This window comes from Abramis brama (genome assembly GCF_963993115.1).
Source record: "Abramis brama genome assembly, chromosome: 7".
NCBI classification, from domain to species: domain Eukaryota; kingdom Metazoa; phylum Chordata; class Actinopteri; order Cypriniformes; family Leuciscidae; genus Abramis; species Abramis brama.
The window spans coordinates 4,805,699-4,825,049 of record NC_139969.1 but is presented as its reverse complement, the minus strand read 5'-3'; the positions used below and the strand labels follow the sequence as shown (position 1 = coordinate 4,825,049).

The window sequence follows — 19,351 nt, the reverse complement described above, 5'->3', positions numbered from 1 at the left end:
GTGTGACAGAGAGCGAACTAAAGTATGCGTGCATTTGTGTGTAATTAAAACAAGTGATTATTTTCTGCTGGGATTATCCTGGAGGTCCAGCTGGTCTGTAGAGGATTTGAACACCCTCGTCCTGGGCTAGAAAAAGGGCAAACTCCCAGGGGACGCAGCCAAATTGGCTCCCTAACCAAGAGCCCAGAGCACGAATCTATGCATACCGTTACCAAATCAACAAAAACTGCCCCGCTGTTGAGTATGAAGCACCTGTTTTTGAATGTTAAACATTGTGTTGACCAGTCTTTCTTTACTGGGTGATAAAGACAAACAATAGCTTCTTACAGACCCAGCTCTTTGATGTTTGAGAAGAGATAAAAACTTTGCTGATAAACTAATTATATAATTCTTGGCATTCAATTAATTCCCAATTTATGTGATTCACAGCAGAAGAGCGAGTGTATAACATACAAAGTTAGATCGAAATATGTGACTGTCATCCATCCATCAGTCATTCTCTTATAGCCTAAACATTTTTGTAAAATGCATTGAGAACTTTTATTGTTTTTTTATGTTTCATAAATGCCCCATAAAATTAAATACATTTTGTGGAAAGGAGAACATTGTTTCATTAAAAAAAAAAAGAGAAGAATATCTTGTTGAACACAGAAATTGATATACCTGTACACATGTGTTGATGATACATCTGTACATTTCTTCCCATTCACTTATGTACATTATATTGGTTAACGTAATTAGTTTAAAATGTCACAGAAATTCATTTGATGCATGTGAATTCATATTCCTTATTCATGAAAAAACGGTGATTAGGCTATATGAATAAAATTAAAATGTGTATTCTATCAGCAAATATCAGTCATATTATTCTGACATACAGCATGCACGGTTACCAGTAATTAGTAAGTATTTCCATGCGCCACATATTGACAATGCTGCAGTAAAAAAGCCCTTGAATAAAACACAAGAGCTGAAGGTAATTTTAGCTAATTCAGATTTTGTATTAAAAATAGTTGTATAACCATTTTATTTCAGTTTAAGTCGACATGAAATCCATTTTACTGCTTTGAGCTTAGTGACACGGGATTTTCTTTAATCCATTGGGAATTGATTGAATCATTAAAACTGGGCGTTGCATATCAAAATGGAGGAAAGCAGTTGGAGAGAAGAGACTGAAAAATACATGACATCATCTTGAAAAGGAAAGCTGATACATTTTGAAGAAAGATTACATAGACATGTTCATTCTTTGGAATAATGTGTGCACATACATAATGACTCAAATAATCAATTTCGATTTCTTATTGATTTTAAACCCTTTTTAAACAGTTTCCAGCCTGTGTTCAACAAGAAAAACAAATTCCTCAAGCACGGATAAAAATGCAAAAATCACTCACTTTGTAAGAAGCAAACTAGTCATTCAAACTGCTTTTAGGGGCCTTTTCCTTGCACCAGTTACTCAAAATCACAGTCACACTCCTCAAGTGTAAAAAAGTGATAACATGCCTCACCTGAGCAACAGTAAACTCTGCTTATATTCTGTAATCCTGGGAAAAAACTATATGTGGCCTGTTAAGCTTTATAGGAAACAATAAAAATAACGTCTGTGCAATATATTACAGTTGCGATATGTGCAACACATCTGAGCTGAAGTACATTCTCTACCTGAAAGGTTAGCGTGTACATCCTTACTTTGATATATCCATGTATATTTGTCTGTTTACCATGATGCCATGTCATATTTTTAGACAAAACAACATAGGTTGTTGACGTTCTTATATATTAAAAAAGTGAAATCTTGTTTAGGATTCTTCCTGATTAGACACATCCAAATGAAGTAAAAAAGCAAGCAAAGATTGTCTACTTAGAAAAGAGTTCCTAAAGAAAGGTCTCATCATACGTCTCTTCTGATTTATGAGGCTCACCGGATCTGGAGTCAGATATTAACATTGTGAAACAGTCACTAGGACCCCTTGTTACAGCCTCATAGGATGGCGGAGAGGAAGCTAAGTACTGTGTCCGCACCGGTGGCCCCCTCTTGGGACCGTAGTGCTCTTTAATCATAGATGCTATGAGTCCTTCATGCTCCGGAGCGCCGTCCTCTTCTGACCAGAGTGTGTCTTGGTTTATGTGCCTGTACAAGTAAGAAGCCTGCTTCATTTGCCGTCTAACTAGGTGCCCTCTATAGGCGCGTTGGATCAGGGTTGCCGAAATCTCCTCCTGCTTGCGCCGGAGTGTGGTGGTGATGGGCTCATGGGACATCTTGGAAGGGTTCGTCATCATGAACTTCTCCTCCATTTGCTGCTTCAAAGCGTCCATTTCCCCGGTTTCCCCGAGGACCCGCTTGGTGAAAGCGAACAGGATGTCCAGGCAGTGGATCCTGTCGCCGCTGACCATGGGAAGGTCCATCTGGACAAGCTTGATTTTGTTGGGTTTGGCGATTCTCAGAGGTTCTGAAAGGCTGTCGGCGAAACTGGAGAGTTTGGAGTACTCGATGAAGTGCGTGGCCTCGACATCAAACTTCTCCCACACCTCGTAGAACATCTCGAAGTCGTCCTCGCTCAGAGGTTCTGTGCTCTCCTCGGTGGCCACGCTGAAGTTTTCCAGAATGATGGCAATGTACATGTTGACCACGATCAGGAAGGAAATTATGATGTAGCTGACGAAGAAAGTGATCCCTACTGAGGGATTGCCGCAGTTGCCCTTAGTATGAGTTCCAGTGTTGATGAAAGCAGGGCTGCACTCTTCCGGTGAGTTGTTCAGAATCGGATCCAGCAGGTTATCCCAACCGGCCGATGTGGTGATCTGGAAAAGGCTGATAATGCTGTTCCCAAAGGTTTCAAAGTTGAACATGTCGTCAATCCCACCCTGCTTCTTTACGTAGGCAAAGTTCGCCATGCCAAAAATGGCATAGATGAACATGACCAGGAAGAGCAGGAGGCCGATGTTAAACAACGCCGGTAGCGACATCATTAAGGCAAAAAGTAACGTCCTTATTCCTTTAGCTGCTCGTATTAGTCGGAGAACTCTTCCTATTCTTGCCAACCGGATAACTCGAAACAAAGTTGGGGACACAAAGTATTTTTCTATTATGTCAGCAAGGACAATTCCTGTTTGGAAAGACAAACAAAGAACAGAAATCAACATATGCAATGAAAAATCTTTTGAGGAATTGAGAAATGGCACTTTGAACATCTCAGATCACTTCAACCCCGTTGAAAAGACCAGCTGGTGTCTCTCCCAAGTTTATTAACTATCTTTAACCAGCAAAACTTCCTTGGCTTCACCATAATGGTGACCAGATAGACCAGTACTAACTAGTATAAACCAAGTTGGTCTTTTCAGAAGGGAACGTATCTTACATCAGCCACACTACCACTTACCAGACTGGAAAGTCGTGCACTTACCAACGATGGACAGAATGACAACAACAAAGTCAAATATGTTCCAACTAATGGTGAAGAAATAACAGCGAAGGGCAAAAATCTTGATGAGGCATTCGGTGGTGAAGATGATGATGAAGGCCAGGTTGATGTTATTGAGGATGGACTCCATGCGAGCAGATTGTTCATCGGTCTCGACCATCATGGTTATCATGTTGAGGATAATGAGCATCATGATGGTGATGTCAAAGGCTTGCTTGGACACCAAGTCAAAGAAGAATCCTTGTAGAATGTTCTAGATGGAAATGTGTTTATGGTTAGAAATTAGAAAGGGCATTCGTTATGAGGTCGATTACAAATTTTTTGTTGATAAAAATCATACTCTTACCATTGGTCTTGGAATTGGCTTCTGTGGCTTTTTGGATCCAAGTTTCTTCATCGCGTTGTAGTACTTCTTTTGCTCTTCGGTCATGAATATATCCTGGCCACCTTTAGTACAGAGAACAACCAGCTGCTATTATTTTCATGGAACACATTAAATGTAAACTGGATGCTTTAGGAAAAGAAGTAAATCTTAAACACCTATCATTCGTTTCTGTTGATTGAAGTTGTCGATGATGACACCAATGAACAAATTCAAGGTAAAGAACGATCCAAAGATGATGAAGATGACAAAGTAGAGGTACATGTAGAGGTTTATCTCTTTGACGGGCTGCTCCTCAACCTGACAAACAAGAAAAACATAAAACTTAGAACAAGTTTTTTTAGACAATCTAAACTCTAAACTCTTAAAATGAAGGTTCTTCAATGGTTCTTTGCAGCACCTTAGGTGAACCCTCTTTAGTTTTTATCAAATTTTTTATTATTTTTTGCATTGGATAATTGAGTAACTATTAGTTTCTCTGGAGGTTAAAAAAGTTCTTGTTAAAGGGGACCTATTATGCAAAATTCACTTTTGTATGGTGTTTGGACATAAATGTGTGTTGGCAGTGTGTGTACACAACCACCCTACAGTGATAAAAATCCACTTTTTGTGTGACATACAGTAAACTTTATTAAACTCATCAGTATATTTTGTGTCATCATTCAGACAATTCAGATCGTCAGACGAAGTCCTACAGCAGGCTTGCATTAATAGTGTATACAAGCAATGCCAAATAGGTTATAATCGTAATTAAACTAAACTATACCTGTTCCAACTCCATACAGCATATATTCTCTGACTCTGTAGGCATTTTTATGGTCGAAATGAACACCATTACTGTGACTGTCTGTTTTATTATTATCATCTTCCCTGTTCTGGCTCTGATCGCGGCTGCTTAGGCTCCGCCCCCTGTGCCATGAACCAGCAGCTCATTAGCATTAAAGGAGAAGCACTAAAACAGTGCGTTTTCCACAGACCCAAAAAATGATGATTTAAACGTACTGTAAATACAATTCTGTTGGGTATTTTGAGCTAAAACTTCACATACACACTCTGGGGACATCAGAGACTTATTTTACATCTTGTGAAAAGGGGCATAATAGGTCCCCTTTAAATTCTAGGTTCTTTGAATTGACTTTCTTTTTTCAGAACTAGATTGTAGTTTAAGATTAAATATATGAAAGGATTTTTTTTTATTACACTTGTTTTATTGCATTATTCGGGACCTTTTTGTAAAGTGTAAAGTGTAGCTTGGTTCTTATTTTGTGCATTTGCATGCAAGTCATTAATTTTAGTAATGAAAAAAAACAGCTTACTCCACGAGAGTCTACAGCGGCATACATGATTTCCATCCAGCCTTTGAATGTTGCCTGAAAAACAGAATACTCAAGTATTTAATCTTTCAAAATGTCCATCTAAAAGAGAAAGATTGTCAATTTATTCAAATATATGTTCTGTTTCTAGGTGAGCACATTTCTTTCAATGCCTGACTGTGGCAAAACTTGACTTTTTAGGCTGAGGTAATTACGCTTTTACGAGTCATTTCTTTTCTGTAAAGACAAAGGGTGACTCACCAAGAGTCAGCATGAATGCTATTAAGCAAGGCCATTTTGGGATGTTGTTGCCATGGTTACAGAAATTATAACCTGTGGTGATTTGAGAGACTGTTCTTAGAGGTAAATAACAAGTTAAGGCCCATTGAGGAGTTGCAGGGCCCTGAAGAACTCTGGTTGCTTGGCTAACAAATATGAAGGATGATTCTACAGCACAATCACCAAAAGTGTTGGACTAAATTCTTCAGGAAGGTCAGAATTAAAAATTTAAGAATTTGCTCCCTTGAATTTGAATTTGAATTGGCCACAACTATGGAATGGAATGACAGGAAGAGGAATTTACTGAACCGCAATTCAAAGACATTTATCAGTCAAATTACAGAGGCATTTTATAGGTCCAACACAAGTTTTCTGACAAACATAAATAATCACATCATTAATTTGGACTAATTATGCTAATTTATTCTCTGATGTGTAAAATATTTTTTTCCCAAACTGAAATATTCCCATGCACTTTACAATTAACAAAGCCATGAAAACTGTTTTTATTAAAAATAAATTAATAATTTAAAACTTTGTTGGATATTATATTTGTATTAATATTTTATTTTAAGAATAAATATCTACATTAAATATTAATATTAAATATTAAAATGTCTTGTAAAAAATGTTTCTACCCCAAATGTTTTGTGTATGATAATGCTTACAATTTTAATTTATATTGTATAAAACTAAACTTACAGCATTTTTATTCCACTTCCTTAAATTTAAATTTAAACTTGAATTCGGCCTCCTGTTTGCCAGTTCTGGTGCACAAGCTTCAAGACACTCACCACCTGCAGAAGCGAGAGGTAGCCAAGTCCCACGTTGTCGAAGTTAACTTTCACTTTGGTCCAGTAGAACTGGGTGTCATTCATGGACTGGCAATCAGTCTTGTTGTTGACCAGGGTTACATTGTGGATGTATCCTGTCCTGTTGACGCATTTCCCAAATTTCCCAGCGAAAAGATTGACTCCCATGATGCTAAATATGAGCCAGAAGATCAGGCACACCAGCAGTACGTTCATGATGGATGGGATGGCCCCAATCAGTGCATTCACTACCACCTGAACAACAGAAATTAGGATGTGATACCATGGTGAATGTGATTTCACCAAGTGCAACATGTTCCTGGATCAACATCTCTGTTGATCCAAGAACAACATTTCAATCAACCAATCAGATTTGAGGGCAAAGTTTACAGATTATGTCAAGTTTAGGCTTACAGCCAGGGTTAGGTGCTTCTACATCAGTTTTATTCATCTTCCCCTCTGATTTAAGGGATAACTTATTGGGTAGGGTTTGGTCAGGGGTAGGGATATGGTTAGGAATACATTTTCAGACAGGAATGTGGTCCTGGAAACATGTCTTACTTGGCAACATCCCGGTGACTGTGATACCATACAGAAATCAATCATATTGTGACTGCATGCATGCTAGATCACACAAGCAATTCAAACATAAAGCAATCAGATCTGTCTGCTAAATAACAAATTCAGGCATATTTTGCTCAAGATATGTAAATGTAATTTAATCAGCCTTTTAACTACTGATTGGGGAAAAAAAGTCTGCTGATTAGCAAAGAAGGCCTAATATTAACAAATACTTTAAATATACAAAGATGGTGCACTCATATTACTATAGAGTGGTGCAGGGACACAGAAGACTAATTTGCCACGGGTTGCCTTGAGATTTTACTAGGGGATTTTATGAGTTTTCTTTTCTTTTTTTTTTTTAGGAGTAAAATAAGGTCTGTGGTAAACATAACTTATTTGAACATGATGTTCCACACCGTAAATGACACACACCAATATCGAAAACGTGAATTTTTCACGTATGTTTCTAATACATAACTAGATAAGAACTTTTTGGGTGTGAGTGTGTGCCGTTTACATTGTAGAACAAAACATTCAAGTATTGTCAAGTTATGTTTACCACAGGCTTTATTTTACTCATAAATGGAAAAACCCCATTATGAAACCCCATAGGAAAATCTCAAGTTAACTAGTGGAAAATTAATCTTCCGGGTTTTGACGTCACCCCTGCATCACTCTTTTGAATGGGAGAAAGTGCAATGCGCAATAAGGCGAAATAAATTCCACGTTCTAAATAAAAGAGCCAATCGCCAATTGCTAAAGTTATTGTGTCACTATGCAGCTGCTTTTAAAAGCCGTTTAAAAACGTGTTCTGAGATGCACGTTTATTCACGCTTACGTGCGCATTGGTCCAGCCTGAAAATTTTAGTGTTTCGAAACAAAACAATTGTATGAGACAGTTGTTGTCAGATTTCATTTGAGATCTCGTAATCTTGGTGAACAGCTTTGGAGAATTTCAGCTGTTGAGCTGATGTTTGATTGCACTGTATTCCTCCTTTTGATTCTAAACTGAACTCAAATGGCACTGAGAACTGGGTAAGAGAGAAACATAAACCACTTAATTGGGGAACTTTAGAGATGAAACCATGCTGATGACCTGGGTCTGTAGTGGAGTAGTGAGTTTGATGTGTAATTAAACTCGAGGTTATGTGGGGTGCGGACTGGATTGATTCCATATAGAGCTTCCGAACAAATGGGTTTTTGGGGTGCGGACTGATGGGGCAGTGAACCTGAGGTCAGTCCTAGAGCTCCTCCTGTCCGATTTTAGGGGAAAATCGGGTCCATCGGAGACGTCCAATAGATTTCTTAGGCGTGCCGAAAGAACACCACAGACACAGTGTAATCACCATGGGAAAATCTCTGAGTAAAACTGGGAGTTGTGAAAAATATGTTTTGCCAGATGAGAAGTTTATCTATAGCCCTATTTGCACGGGATTAGTATTATCTGGGGACCTCGTGTGATTTAGAAATTACCCACCCACCCAATTATTACAAATGACTAGAGGTCACCAGGTAATCCTTATCCCGTGCGAATAGGGCTTAAGTATCATCTCTTTACTCTTTTAATTAATTTTGTAACTGTATCATATGTCTCTTTTAATTTCTTTTATAACTGTTTTAATTTTACTTGCTTTATTTTGTGATTATTTTAATTCCTTTCTGTAAAGCACTTTGAATTGCCAGTGTATGAAATGTGCTATATAAAAAAACTTGCCTTGCCTTGTTCCCCATTCAAAGAGATAGGAGTTGCACTTGCATGACTGAAATAGCTGCCCGAGAGGTGTTTCAAAGATGGCCGCTGAGTTAAATGATTATTTTATGATTTTATTATTTTATTATTTATATATATATATTTATATATCAGCTTTAATGCACTTATCAAAATAATAAAAGCCGTCGAATGTCAAAAAGAAGCATTCAAAATGTGTAATTTAACTTACAATCGGCAAAGGGGTGGAAAAATATGTTCAAATAGAACTTTACAAAAACACAAGTTTATAAAAAAAATTCTGTTGCCGTTTGGATGTAATAAAACACCCACAGATGTAGCAGAAAACATCTGGGTCATGTTTACATTTCCTCACCGGCCATAGTTCTAAACTTGAAATCAGGGTTGGGCATAAAATAATGTCAAGCATGTGAAAATCGGCTGAGAATTTAACAAATAATTCTAACCTGGCTCAGAGCAAGTTAGGAATCGTGTTTGTGGCAGTTTTTCTGGTGATTAGGGGATGATACAAGACTTCTTAACCTTACAAATGGTTGTTGAAAGCAAAGATGCTATGAAATGCACATTTTGTGAGAAAGTGTAACATGCTAGAGCAAAATGAATCAGCACGCCAAAATTAGTAAAAAAAAAGAATTGAATTTCATTCAGCAAATATGATGCTGGGTGGTGTAATCTAACTAGATTCCCTGAAAACTCGACATGCTTTATCAGTTTTATAACATATTTAGAGAGCATCTTACCCGCATTCCTTCGAATCTAGACAGGGCCCTCAATGGCCTCAGAGCTCTGAGAGTCCTTAAAGATTTGATGGCCCCAAAGTCCGAGTAGCCCAGAGAGTTAGCAACCAAGCTAATCAAAGACACCTGCAATATGAGAAAACATACAGAACTTTTTAATAAAATATGTAATTCTAACCACTATGAATGGCTTTTTAGATTTAATAGGCAATCAAAAAAAATGGCATAAGACTGAAAATCGTAATTTTATTTTATTTTAATTTTTTTATAAAATAATACCTAATAAAGATTTTTATAGAGACATTAACATTCTGCTGACAGCTGGTAATGCTATATCAAAACAGCATAAAATAACAGTATAAAATAAGAAGAAAAAACACGTTTTGACTAAATATTTATGCTTTTTTGGGACATTCTATAGGAACTTATTTATTAGGGCATATAAATCAGATTTTACAAATCGCAATAGGTTTCCACTCTATTCTACAGTCAAAGTCGACAGACAGTGTAGAACAGAATGGTCTTCTGCTGTAATGGCAGGTTGTGGCTCACAGGTACAGTGGGATTTTGTTCGATGAGGTGAAATGAAGACAAAACATGGACAAGTATGCACATATGTACATCAATGTACATACCCACATACTCAACTATATATGCATAATCAATATGCATATATATAAAAATAGAGTGAGGTTTTATAAAGAATTTGGGTTTTTCTTTTGAATAATTTCTTTTGATCATAATTTATTATTATTTTCATCAGTCCAAATAGTATTCTGAATTTCCAATTAGGATGTTGTTTCATAGTGTGGCTTATTAAATTTAAAAGTCCCAAGAATAGGAAGTTCTTTATAAAAAACTATTTCTATAGTTTCCCTTGTCACTGCAATATATCTAAAGAAGATATTTCTGTGCAATTGGCTCTAAAACAAAATAATGAATGACATAAATAAAAGTGCAAAATTAAACAACTAAAACTAAAAAAAGTCATAAAAACTTTATGGTATAGATCATATTTTCTTTAGTTACTAACACGTCTCACTGTAATGTACATTTACAATCATTGATTTTATTGACGGTCCTAAATGTAACTGATCTTCTCCAGATAATTCTTTGATACAGTGTGTATATTCTGATATAAAAGCCAAGGTCCTGTAAAGATACTTATCAAACATCACAAACTTGACACCATGTTAAATTACAGGTCGAAATAAATGCTGACAGAGAGACAGTGGCATTTATATCTGGGTGAGAAGAGAACTGCAGCTGAGATACAGATGTGAGCCTTCGCTCACCTCTGACCTTTGAACTATGAACTTACCCTATCATTAGAGGTGTGTGTGGAGATCTGTGTGGGTCAGATGAGCATCAGGTGAGACACACTCACAGAATCTGCTAGTGTTAGTTGAGCTACTCCAGATGCTTTCATTCAGTGTGTTCATGTAAAGTTGTGTGTACATGTATTTTGAGCGAATTATCTCAGTGTCTAAGAAATGTGTTTCCATAACATCTCAATTTTGACTTACAATCTGCCATAAAAATGTTTGAGGTGTCATAAAAATGGCAGTAACACAAAACCATAAAAACCATAAAACCAATTCTAACTAAGAAAATTTCAAATCTTTAAACGTACAGTATGGAATTTTTCGCCACTAGGGGTCGCTAACCTCTTTACAATAACAAAGGCGTAGATTGATGATGCAACACTTGCTAAGAATTATGGATCTTGTCGTCAACGTCAAGCCGACCAATCTAATAATGTTTATGGATGACTGAATACATCAATGTTTTTATCATGACTGTGATATGAAGCAGTTCGGGATTGCTAAGAGACAGCTATCAGCTCCACACACGACACGAGTCCCGCAGATATAAAAGGAATATGGACATTTCATTCTACCGAACTACACACAAGTGCAGAATTACAACTCACAGGTCAGTTTATTAGACAAATTAAACTTGTGAGGTAACGCAGCGCTGTTTCACTTGGTCTAACATTACACTATCGCACTAATGTGTTGCGCACTAATGCGCACTAATGTGTACTGCATTTGAATGTGTTGACATTTATGTTATTCTATGTGTTAGTTTGTCTGTATGAGACTAGCAGTAAGCTAGATCAACATTAGAATAACATACAGATCATATTCTGACATTTTATCATTGTTGAACTATATAACATTGATTAGTTTTATGTAAATGTGCTCACCTGTTTAATAAAGTACATGTAGGAGCAGTCGAAGTCTCGGACGTGGAGCTCTCGTTTATATACTGTCTATGGGAGCTCTCGGCATCTCGAAAACACCGCGCTGATATTGATTCTCGTTTTAGTTCTCCTTTTTTATCCAAAGTCTGCTTGCCATGGTCCATAATGTTTGAACGAAACAACAACAGCGTGCAAATAGACGTTGCAAACTACACATTTGTCCACGTCTGTCGCTTTGGTTACTATCAGACGGCTCTGGTTCATAGCTCTGGTTGCTATGGCAGCACGAGCGGAAACCAGGGACAACGCGGATATGACGCCATTGACGGCGACAAAACGGAAATAAAGAAACGGGACGTGTTTTCGAATTAAATTACAAATTTCTCCTGGTTTGAAAGTTGTTGGAAACAGTCGGGATAATGTAAGTACACAACTAAAAAAAATATATAACATAGATATAGAGATTTTTGCTATTTTTAAAGCAAAAAAGTTACATATTGTGCCTTTAAAATGAAATCTTTGCACAATAGGCCAGATTTACTAACAGCTTGCGTCACTGCAAACTCTCTTTTGGCGTTAAAAAACTACTGTCAGGATTTACTAAAGACACGCAGTGAAAAGTTAGCACTGAAAAGGCATGGACAGGGTTATTTTTGCGGCTGACCTTATTGCATATGCATTTGTAGGAGTTTTCCTTTCAGACAAATTTATGGGAGGAGAGTATTTATATGAATCATGCAAGATGATTTACTAAGGTTTGCGCTAGTCAATTTACTGGTATTTGCGCCATTTTTTACCTCCCAAAAAAAAGCACGTCTTAAACCAGAAGCTAACTGCTAGTTTGCATTGGTCACTATGGAAATGATCCGGTTGCGTCTGTGTTCATTAATTTGCGCGTTATCAGTAGATCATGCGCGAAAACTTGAATCCCATCGGGGCTTTTATGGGACATAAGTAAATCTGGCCCTATATCTCTAATGTCATTGTATAGCTCAAACTCTAAATCCTAAATTTGCAAATCTACATTAATGCAACAAGTTACTCGATTGCTTTCCAAATGTTAACAGCCTACAGTAAGAATAATGATATTATTTGTGGAAGAATTATTTATTCCAGTTGTTAATAAATCAAACTATTTATTGAACTATTTATTGTTTTTATAAGATTGCTGTTGCAGACATTTTATAAAAGCATTGTGCGTTTTTCCATGATTAAGGACACTACGTTTCATATTATTTGTGGTAAAATCACTGTAACAAACAGCCTTCAAAAATCTGCAAAATTAATGATTCCTCATGTTAGACCAGTTAGAATATATCTAGTTTTACATTCATGGTCCTTTATACTAACACAATATATTGTTACACTAATATTATACTAAATCTAATATAGTCTAAACTCTTAAAAATAAAGGTTCCAAAAGGGTTTTATCACAGCGATGCCATATAAGGACCATTTTAGGTTTCTCAAAGAACCTTTCAGTGACCAGTTCATAAATGAAACAATTTTTCTTAGCGTGAAGAATATTCTAATAATCTAAAGAACCCTTTTTCCCTTATAAATAACCTTTTGAGGAACGGAAAGGTTCCATGGTTGTTAAAACCATCAATGCCAATATATAGCCTTTATTTTTAAGACTGTATGTCATACTAAATATCCATCTCAGAAGTGTCTTGGCCTAAATTAAACGATCCAAGTCTGCCAGATGGAAACGCAACAGTTCAACCCTGATCCAGTATTCAGCTAGAGAAGATTCTTCTACTCACATCCACAATCAGGAAGTCCAGCCAGCACCAGTAATTGGTGAAGTATTTCTTAAAGCCATACGCAATCCACTTCAGAAACATCTCCAGCACAAAGATGTAGCTGAACACCTTGTCAGCATATTCCAACATCACCTTCACCACCTTCCTCTGTTCTATGTAAATGTCTTCAAACGCCTGTCAGAAGAAGAATAGCATTACACAATGAGAACAGGAAACTTGATTCTGATTAATCTAGCTACACATTTAATCACAATATGGACCAATTTAAAGGTACCCTGTGTAACTTTTGGCGTTCTAGCACTCAATGAACAAAACACGGTTTGGAAGATGGATTTTGCTTTGATGTAAACAGTAAATGAATGGTTAAAGTTCACCAATCAGCTTTGTTCCTCACCAGAGCTCCACTACTGAGGAGGATCATGAAGATGATGAAGGTCTCGAACCAGCTGTGCTCTACAATCTGATAGCACGTCTTCCTCAACCTCCACCACATCTGTCCCAAACCTCTGGTTGTGTTTATATTACAACACTTGCAGTGCTGCATACAGACTGGAGAGATACAGAGAGATTAGGTCCTGTAAACACCATGCACAGTGCCATGTTCACAGGAGAACAAATATTATATATAGTCTTGTTTCGTGTTTTATCTGCTTACACTCAGGGAAACACTCTTCTGGTTCCATGACATCTTCTCCCATCTCAGAATACTCTTCCTCATCCTCCCCAGGCTTCCGCAGGTCCACGGTACTTCCTTCAGAGAGGCTGATGACTTCCTGTTGAACAAGGTTGAATGAGTTTTCATTAGAATTGTATCAACCATTACAGATACCATTCAAATCCACCGTCAGTTTTAATGTGTTTAAAAGAAGACTCTTCTGCTCACCAACACTGCATTTATTTGATCAAAAATATAGTAAAAACAGTAACATTGTGAAATATTAGTTCAGTTTAAAATACCTTTTTTTTCTATTGCTATATATTTAAAAATGTAATTTATTCCTGTGATGCACAGCTGTATTTTCAGCATCGTTCAGTGTCACATGATCCTTCAGAAATCATTCTAAAATTTTACTGCACATTTTACGGAGAACAGCTTCCAGAACAGAAAGTTTCCACTTTGTCAGGACAATCTAGTGTTGGATCACAACTTGCAAGTATGTCTTATTATTTTTAGTTGCATTTTCTATTAACAGTTCCAACGCTCTCCTGCTTGCCAACATTAGTGTAGATATAGTGTAGTGTTATTTACTATAGCTTTTGTAAGCTCTCGCTTTTGTAAGGCTGTTCACCGCCTCTTAGGAAATCAACCATGATTTTTTGATTGATTGCTGTTTGTATGACCATAGTTTTCCGACAAATATCATTATTAAATGGTGGATAACATCATATCTATAATGTATAAGAAAAACATACCACTCTGAAACGTCCTGTGAAATCCGTGCATTGCAAAGTCCGTGCATGAAATCCTTTCTGGAGGATCCTCTTGTTTGTTAACATTGTCAGGGTCTGAATCAGGCTCAAATTGGTTTAAAATTGCTGCTATCCTTTATATTTACACTAGAATAGAGCTCGCAGGTATGGCTCACAGTTATGGATGAATTATCTCAGTTCGGGACATTTCCTGAACACATGCTAAGCACTGCCAATCACAACACATTTCGTATTTCGGAAGGAGAGGCTTAATCGAAAACGACTCGTTCGGGACAGACTGGGGAGAGAGTTTTAATAATATAAAATATGTGAAAAATTGTGTTTTTTTAACAATCAAGCATGGAAGCATTTTCTAGTACACCCCATAAGCAAAATCAAGACTTCGTAAAAGGGCATAATAGGACCCCTTTAAAACACAACTTTGTGGGGGTCTTTAGCATTATGTTCTGAGTGTTACTGAGAAGTTTGGAAACTGATCCACCTACCGCTACTTCACCCAACAAATTATGTTCAGTTCTTTCCAAGTTTGACTCAGATGATCTTAAAACCATGCTGGACCTACTGATTGGATATATTACTGTATGTCTGTGTGCTTGAACGGACAGGGTAACTTATGAACTTATGAAAATCTCAGTTTTGCATTTCTACATTATATTCCCTGTGTCTGTTCATTCTTCATGTAATGCTTAATGCGATGCATAATTATGCTACCATTTAGTTGCTTGGCCTCATATATATACTGGTATTATATCTGTCAATTCAGTGTATCTTTGCACATATAAGCCAGGAAATCAACACTGGTTGAAAAAGCCTCTGGGTTTGGCATGGAAAACACAGACAGCTAATAGAACACATGCATCCCAAGATACATATGGCGCGATACTAGCATATGCATCTAATCCACGAGCGCACAAGTCAAGGTCAGTAACCTCCAGTATAATCTGAGATGGCAAGATTTCAGATTATACTGTTTCATTCTCCTTGTTTCTTTCTCTATGTAGGCAGTAGGCCTTCTTAATACAATTTTGATGAGATTTTCCCTGCATGTAATGGCAACATATTTAAAATGATTTACAGAGATTACTGGTCCAAAGGTGCCAGTACAATCCAATAGTGCTGTTTATGTAATCCCACATTACGAGGCAAGCGAGTGTGTGTGTGTGTGTGTGTGTGAGAGAGAGAGAGAGAGAGAGAGGCTGGATTACTCTTAATTTTGTGTCTTAAGATGTCAAAAAGGTTTTGGAAGAAGTTTGCAACCAAACAATGCCAGGAAGTTCATCCTGAGATGCTTTTAATGCAATGAATGATTCACACTATATGAAAGGTAATATCTGAAAAAGCATAACAGGGGCACTTAAACAACAGATTTTTAAAGGCCTTGTTCCAAATGGTATCTTGTGGTCTCATAGACTTTGCTTGCAAGTTTCAATGAAGTCACTCTTCAGTGTTGTGAAACTTACAATTCTAATAAGTCACAAAAATAGTTTATTGAGGGTTGATTTGTAAAGAAGGACAACACGCCTGCGCACATATATATTCAAACGTGCATACCTTTGGACTGAACACATAATACGCATGTGTGCGACGTCTGCGTTTTCACGTTTTTGAGGTTTGCGTAGAGATAACGGATAATCGTTTGCACCTTCGAACCTATTTCAGGGAGTGCGTTCTCGAGACACCAGGCACTGTTTTGTGGCCGGAGTGCGTTAAGGGTTTTCCTGTTAGAACGGTGTTGTGTTAGCGGCCCCTAAGTTAATAACTAATGATCTTCGCAACGGAAGTGAATCAATCAATTAAAACTAACTTTAGCTGGACAATAACTTTATCTTAGAGCTGTTGTAAAGCCTAAACAATCTGTTGCGGTGATTTCCTATTATCACTGTAAAGCTGCTTTGAAACAATCCATATTGTTAAAAGCGCTATATAAATGAAGGTGACTTGATTTGACTTGACAAAAAGATGTGTCAGCAGGACAATAATGCCACATAATCTTGATGCACCATATTAGAACAGATTGAGGTTTGAGAGGTACAGCAAATACCTACAGTAAATAACAACTAAATTTCAGTTCCTAACAAAGCTGTCGTCTGAAATATAACGCTGTTGTATGGACTACTTTTGGTGGTATTTTTTTGGTCCACCATTCCACCATTTTATATCCACATTCCTATGCTCCTCTCCGCAGCCCGTTTCTCTTATATAACAAATATACTGTATGGCGTGTCTGTTGGGTTCACCTTGCCTGCTTTGCAGCTTATCAGCTTATGAATCTGGATGACCCCCCCCCCCCAACCTCCCCACCTATACGGCCACTGGCTCGCTTCCTCACACGTGTTATATCATATCATCTCTCTGACCTCTGACATCACTCGCTCGTTTGAACTCCCAGCCACTCAAAATAGGGATAAACAAATGGACTATTATATGCAGTATATGAAGGATTTAGGGTTATATATCTAACTGGTCCGGATGCCATTTATGCATTTGGTTTTCCTAGAAATCCAGACATTTGAATTTAAACAGTGTAAAAGCAAGTTAGTTGGCATTACTGTATATCAATATGCTAAATAACTTGCTTGTCCATTGTTAAGTCCAAATTTGTGATACCAATTAAAAAAATTTGGTGTGATTTCTTAAAAGTTCAGATGTATAAGCTACTAATTAGGGATCATAATCAAAATAAATTATATTATTCTGGTTTTGAATTTCAGTTCTATTTCACAGAACTAAAATGGAAATGATTCCGGTTTCATAATAAACAATTCCATTAACAATTAAGGATGCAAAAATAGTTGGTCCCAAAAATAAAAAATAAATAAAAATAAAGCCTCCATTTCTCATTTTAGCTAAAAATAACTCAAACTGAATGAATAAATAAATAAATAAACTATATTAAGCATATTTAAAAAACTAAGACTACTAAAAATACCAAAATACACAAAATCTCAATAATACAAAAATAACACTGAGCGGATCAGAAAACGTTTTAACCAACCAAGAGTGTTTTGACCAATCCATTAAAAAGAACCGACTCTTATGAATCATTTGCTCGTGAATCGGACTACACAACCTCAAGAACCTAATGAACCAAATTCCCAACACTAATACTAATAAATCACCTCTCATAACCTCTCATAACCTCTCACCGGTTTCTGCTCTTCATCCTCTGATGACACTGTGTCTTCATCATCCTCCTCCTCCTCAGGAAATTCCACGTCTGATTCTCCTGGAGCGATGGGCACACAGATGGTGAGGTTGGGATTGGTCATGTAACTGTCCTGTCCTTCTGGAATAACGGACTTCTCTCCATGCCGCTCCAAACTTCCCAAACCGCCGTTGCACTCAGCATGGTTCTCCTTCAGGGGCGCCGGCACCTCCTTGGCCTTCTGTCTGTGCCCTGCCAGGTTCCCGTTACAGAGGTCTTTGATGGCGTTCAGCAGCCAAGAGAAACCACAGTGGATTCGAGCGATGGCTATCTGGAGGTTGTTCATTTCTCCATCTTCATCGGGCGCAGACAGGTTATCAGAGCTGAAGGAGCTCAACAACAGGGCCAGAAACAGATTCAACACCTAAGAGAGAAACAAAGAATGCAGATCTGTAAGCAAATTTGATTTCTGGGATTGTTTTGGGATAGCCAATTGAGATAATTATATGTTCTGATGTTGCAGCTGTGCACAGCGATACATTTACTGAAATGGTAAATCTTGATATCCGACTAGAATATTATAAGCACAGTTGTTGATCTAAATACCTTCAGTTACATCAACTGTTTCCATGGCAGTCCTCCTGTGCCAAGCTCTTGTTCTATTCCAGGAATGTCAATTGCTTACAAAAATGTCCCATGTTCACAACAGGCTTTTTTCCTCCAGTCTGGTCTATTATAAGAGCCACTTTACGGGCTGTCATGGAAACCTGATTAGTTGCACTCTGACCTTTAATAAGACAGCAAAGATAATCCCAAACTGATTCTCAATCCCAGACAGATCTCACCGGATTGTGTTACAGAGCGTTTGAGGAGGCTTATGCGAATAAGGTCAATAGGTGAGAAAACATTCTTGCAATTTACGTTTTATGCTGAAGTTCAGACCCAGTTCAGATTATAAAATGATGTTTGATTAAGTGGTCTGTGATTAAATTGAAACAAACACCAAAAAAGATGCACATTTTCTGTAGAAATGGCCATTTGATCATTTTGGACCATATGTCATCTTAGTGATTTTAATTTAAGACCTTCACTGAGAGATCATCCACACCACTTGAGATGTGAGGCTTTTTTGTTCTTTTCTGGACAAAGGACAAAGTGCCTCACGATTTTACATGTCCATGCTGTCTACCCTTCTACCCGGCTTTAAAAAGAATTGTGAATGAATTACCAATGTCGGCTGCTTCTGTAGCATTTTTTTTTTTTTTTTTTTTTTTACAACATTTATAGAGTACACAAGTTGCCAATTTCGAGCTGGAAAATCCAGAATAGGATAACAGTGTACTTAAGTATGCTTAAGCACAAGCCTTTGGACATACTGAATGTGTTTCCAAGCGACACACAACAGGGGACTTCTGGGTAAAATAATAAAGGCTAAAATGTGCAGATTTTTCTTTGCTAGTCAGGGTTTACACTATTATTTGAGGAAAACATGACTTTGAGGGACAGAAGTACAGTACGTTCAAATGGTTGTACTTTTGTGCAAATTGGTGTCAATCATTAGG

The 19,351-nt window shown here is 37.3% G+C and overlaps 1 protein-coding gene across 3 annotated transcripts in view; it reads right to left on the bottom strand.

Moving 5' to 3' along the window:
* Window positions 1–523: 523 nt before the first annotated feature.
* Window positions 524–19,351, bottom strand: part of scn12aa (sodium channel, voltage gated, type XII, alpha a) — a 59,666-nt gene continuing 40,838 nt past the window's right edge. Inside the window, exons 17-28 of one of the 3 annotated variants that reach the window (XM_084119620.1) lie at window positions 17,791–18,213; window positions 13,869–13,986; window positions 13,608–13,762; window positions 13,214–13,387; window positions 10,563–10,589; window positions 9,245–9,367; window positions 6,194–6,466; window positions 5,124–5,177; window positions 3,966–4,107; window positions 3,772–3,872; window positions 3,408–3,678; window positions 524–3,110 (exon numbers count right to left, since the gene is read on the bottom strand). In XM_084119620.1, the coding sequence (XP_083975746.1) occupies window positions 1,879–3,110; window positions 3,408–3,678; window positions 3,772–3,872; window positions 3,966–4,107; window positions 5,124–5,177; window positions 6,194–6,466; window positions 9,245–9,367; window positions 10,563–10,589; window positions 13,214–13,387; window positions 13,608–13,762; window positions 13,869–13,986; window positions 17,791–18,213 (3,093 nt within the window). In that variant the 3' untranslated portion in view covers window positions 524–1,878. Of the gene's footprint in view, window positions 3,111–3,383; window positions 3,679–3,771; window positions 3,873–3,965; window positions 4,108–5,123; window positions 5,178–6,193; window positions 6,467–9,244; window positions 9,368–10,562; window positions 10,590–13,213; window positions 13,388–13,607; window positions 13,763–13,868; window positions 13,987–17,790; window positions 18,214–19,351 lie in introns of all 3 variants that reach the window. The other 2 variants (XM_084119618.1, XM_084119619.1) reach the window with 2 other exon arrangements.